The sequence below is a fragment of the Bombyx mori genome, chromosome 8, assembly GCF_030269925.1.
Source record: "Bombyx mori chromosome 8, ASM3026992v2".
Lineage (NCBI taxonomy): Eukaryota > Metazoa > Arthropoda > Insecta > Lepidoptera > Bombycidae > Bombyx > Bombyx mori.
The window spans coordinates 5,135,112-5,139,183 of record NC_085114.1 but is presented as its reverse complement, the minus strand read 5'-3'; the positions used below and the strand labels follow the sequence as shown (position 1 = coordinate 5,139,183).

General features: G+C 32.4%; 1 protein-coding gene across 1 annotated transcript; it reads right to left on the bottom strand.

The window, feature by feature from the left end:
- Positions 1–1,321: 1,321 nt before the first annotated feature.
- On the bottom strand, positions 1,322–3,866 carry LOC692805 (dynactin 4 protein). Its single transcript, NM_001046652.1, is given in 4 exon segments — positions 1,322–1,599; positions 2,504–2,615; positions 3,335–3,522; positions 3,597–3,866. Coding segments are annotated over 4 exon segments (546 nt in total). The 5' UTR covers positions 3,645–3,866; the 3' UTR covers positions 1,322–1,401.
- Positions 3,867–4,072: the final 206 nt, after the last annotated feature.

Genomic DNA, 4,072 nt, shown 5'->3' with positions numbered 1-4,072 from the left:
ACACAGACAGGGTAGAGTCATGTCAGTGTCAAGACAACAAAACTGAATTGTTTTCCTTTTTACGTACTTACTTAATTGATCATCAATTTATCTTCAACTTAACACTAAAAAAAATTTTAGCTATTAGAATAAATGTCGTAACCTTAGACCATATAATATGAAAAATACATACAACAAATTTAAAATAAATATTTCCCAATACCTATCAATATTCTAAAACACTTACTCAGTACTACTTTAAATCACTCTCAGTGTGGTTGGAAGCTGCTAGTAGCAGTAGGTAGCTAACACCTGTGCGTCACCATATTCATTGAAGTCATCGAACTCTTCGACGTGAGTTACTGGTGGTAGGACCTCTTGTGAGTCCGAGCGGATAGGTACCACCGCCTTGTCTATTTCTGCCGTGAAGCACTAATGCGTTTCGGTTTGAAGGGTAGGGTAGCCGTTGTAACTATTCTGAGATCTTAGAACTTATATCTCAAGGTGGGTGGTGCATTTACGTTGTAGATATCCATGGGCTCCAGTAACCACTTAACACCAGGTGGGCTGTGAGCTAGTCCCTTCTAAGCAACAAAAAAAAAATCAGACCTCCAACTTTCCCGCCGGACCTTCCTATCGTAGAACTATTCCGATCCGGTGGTAGATGCACCAGTGCCTCTGAAGGCACTCGAGCAGTTAACATCATAGCTTCCTCTCCTGACTTTGCGTTGGTTGCTGAAGTTGCAGTTATGGTGCATTGAACATACTATTTAATTCTAAATATTATTATTTTTTAGAAAGTCTACCATGTGCCAATGAGATTCAAATCGTAATTATACGTAGAGAGCATAATTATATTTTTTTAATCTTTCTCAAAAAAAAGTTACCATAGTCACCATGAACCATCAGTCAGACCATAATAATATGTGTGCTTTATCTAAAGATACAAAAAAAGAATCACTTAGTCTATTGTAGCATCTTATGAGTTACAGCTTCCCTGGTGCTAAGTACTTACAACAGGACCACCACCCTGCCTATTTTTGCCATGAAGCAGTAATGTATTTCGGTTTGAAGGGTGGGGCAGCCGCTGTAACTATACTAAGACCTTAGAACTCATATCTTACGATGGGTGGTAGCATTTACATTTTAGATGTCTATGGGCTCCGGTAACCACCTAACACCAGGTGGGCTGTGGGTTCACCCACGCACCTACGCAATAAAAAAAAATCTAAAATAATGAATTGTAATTTATATATTTATTCATACTTAATTTAAAGTTCGATTTTAGTTGCAAAATCCCTTAAAGTTTAATACTGATTGGGAATAAATATATTTCTGTGGTGAGTAAATAATACTTTTATTTAAATTAAATAAATATCATTAAACAGGCATTAGGTGAAAGTAAAAATGTTCAATTTATCCTTAAGCTGTAGTTGGTAAGAAGTGCTGATAATAACTCTTTGTAAACTCTGTCATCAGATCGGGCATTGCTTCTGGTAATGTAGTGATCAGGTGTGCTGGGCTTCCTGAATACCTTGCAAAAGAAGGGACAATAGTCTCTGCAGGTAGAACTGAGTTGTCTTCAATCATGCAGCAGTCTTTGAGCACACATCTCCTTCCCTGTAATGGTTTTAAAATATTTTCATTGAATTGCTAATTTTGTGAAATAGGCTAATTTTAAATAAAAATAATTACAACTCCAGTGAAAATTATCTTTTATTTCCCTGGCCCGGTGATCGGGAATCTTGTCAACCAAAAGAGCCAAATATAGATAACACACAATTGAAATGTATTCAACGCTTTTATAAATTTATAAGGAAAAATAATAAGTAATATTACATGCCACAAGTTGCTGACCGCTGCCCTACACGACTTATTAGAAAAGCTGCACAAATTCAAATTCTCTGTATTATAAGAACAAGTCAGGTGTGCTTACTACTGAGTCAATCGAAATAAATATTGTTATGTTTTAGCAAAGATACTGAATGAGTTTCTCACCCCAATAAAAATGCACTGGGGGTGACTTGTGTGCATGTTCCAAATAATCGAGATAAACACAGCTCTAGGAGCAATGTGAAAATAAACAGTACCTAATAAAATCAAGTCATTTACATTGATTGGAAGAAAATAAAAGTTAATAAATTATTAGTAACGATATACTTTGTTTAAAATATATTAAAATATAGTATTATTTATGACTAAAATTAACTTAGTTTTGAGATACAAGCATTGAAAGAGATTTTAATTGAGATTGTGGGGATATTTTTTCTTTCTTGTTCATACAATGTAAGAATTTGTATGGGATATATTATGTAATATAATATATTATTATATGTTTATTATTTTAATATTAACTTCTTTCTGAACAGATATAATTTTTTTTATGAATTGACCGTATTCATTTTTGGTTGAATTTTATTCAGTCAAGAATCAAAATAACAATCAACATGTGAATTGGTTACTTTCTACCTACAATGATATGAATGTCTTGGTTCTCAACTACAGTTTTTAGAAAAATACTTACAATAACAACATTCTTTCCAATGTAAACGTATGAGCCTACAACAGCTGCATTCACAACAGTGTTCTCCCCAACAAAAACATGATCACCCATTTGCAAGGGAAAAAATGCGACTCTGTAAAAAGGGAAACCTTTATTGGTTATAAAATTCTCCAAAACAAAATAAGCTGTGTGGTAATCATTAATTCTCATCTAGTAATTATTTATTAGAGATATTGGTATGCAATCCTCAGCCATTACAAAATCAAACCATAATGATTAGTGATGATTCCCAATACAGTCTAATCACTAAGAAAGGTCCTGATATATATTTTTTTAATTTTGAAAAGCATTGACACTTGTTCTGTTGTAACATATTTACATTTAAAAGCAATTGATGTTTTTTTAAGTATGAGTGCAAATAGCTGGCAGAAATTCAAGAAAGTAGTAACTCATTATGTACAAGTGTAGAAGGGTAGAAGATGCTTGGCTTGCAAAATTGAACCTTGGTATCTCAAATTATTTTTGAAATATGTTTTGACCGAGGACAACTACTCCCCAATTATTTTTTTGTGAAAGACTTTATTGTTCCTTAATTTACTGCACTTTTTTTTCCAAGGTTAGACTCAGCTCATCAGACAGTGTTAGTAAAATAGTTTCTAGAAAGAAGCCAATTATTGCAAATTATTTTAAATAAGTTCTACTTCTTCTACAACTAAGGTCAATATTTTTTTAATTGTTTAGTGAAAAACAAAAACTTTTTTTTATTGCTGAGATTGGTGGACGAGCATTGCATAGCTTGCAATGTGGATTGCATAACTAAATCGCTTTTTTTTAAATCAAACATTAGCTTACCCTTTGCTGAATTTTTTAAAAGGAGGTCGTATCACGGAGCCTTTGCTGATTATACAAAATCTACCTGTTTTAACATTAGCCAAATCTCCTCTTATGATGGCATCACTTTGTACGATCACTTTACCGTGTAAAACAATATTCTGAGAGCCACAGAGCACTGTTTGTCGGCTTACTTTATTACCGGAGGCCTAAAAGTTAGATTGGTTTCAAATTCTGCAGTATGGAGTAAGTTTGACTCAAATACCTAAATATAAAAACTTACAGTTTCTACATATTCCGATTTATTGTAATAAGTGTCTTGGAGTTCCATTTTCAAAATATAAAATTATGGTCTCAATTATTTTTTATATTTTAAGAACCTTCGATGATTCACAGATTGAAATTTTAAAAGTTGTCTAAAAGATATTAAATCTTATAGAATATTATTCAATTCCGTTTAATATATAAAAATATTTAAAATATCACACTTTTACTTTAAGTTAAGTGCGTACATAGGTACTTTATACATAAACACTAAATATTAAATATTTAGTTGTTGACATATGTAAAGGAAAAGTAAATATAGAGTTGTGGTTAATAATACGTGTAGTGCAGCCCTAATTTTTATTCAATAAGTTTTAACTTATAATCGCAACCGTTCATTTTTTATTAAATTTTCCGTTCTACATAAATTTTTATTTTGCCTTGTTCTTAAAAATTTCAGCACGAGTCTACGGCTGACCTGACCTTAAGTGGTTA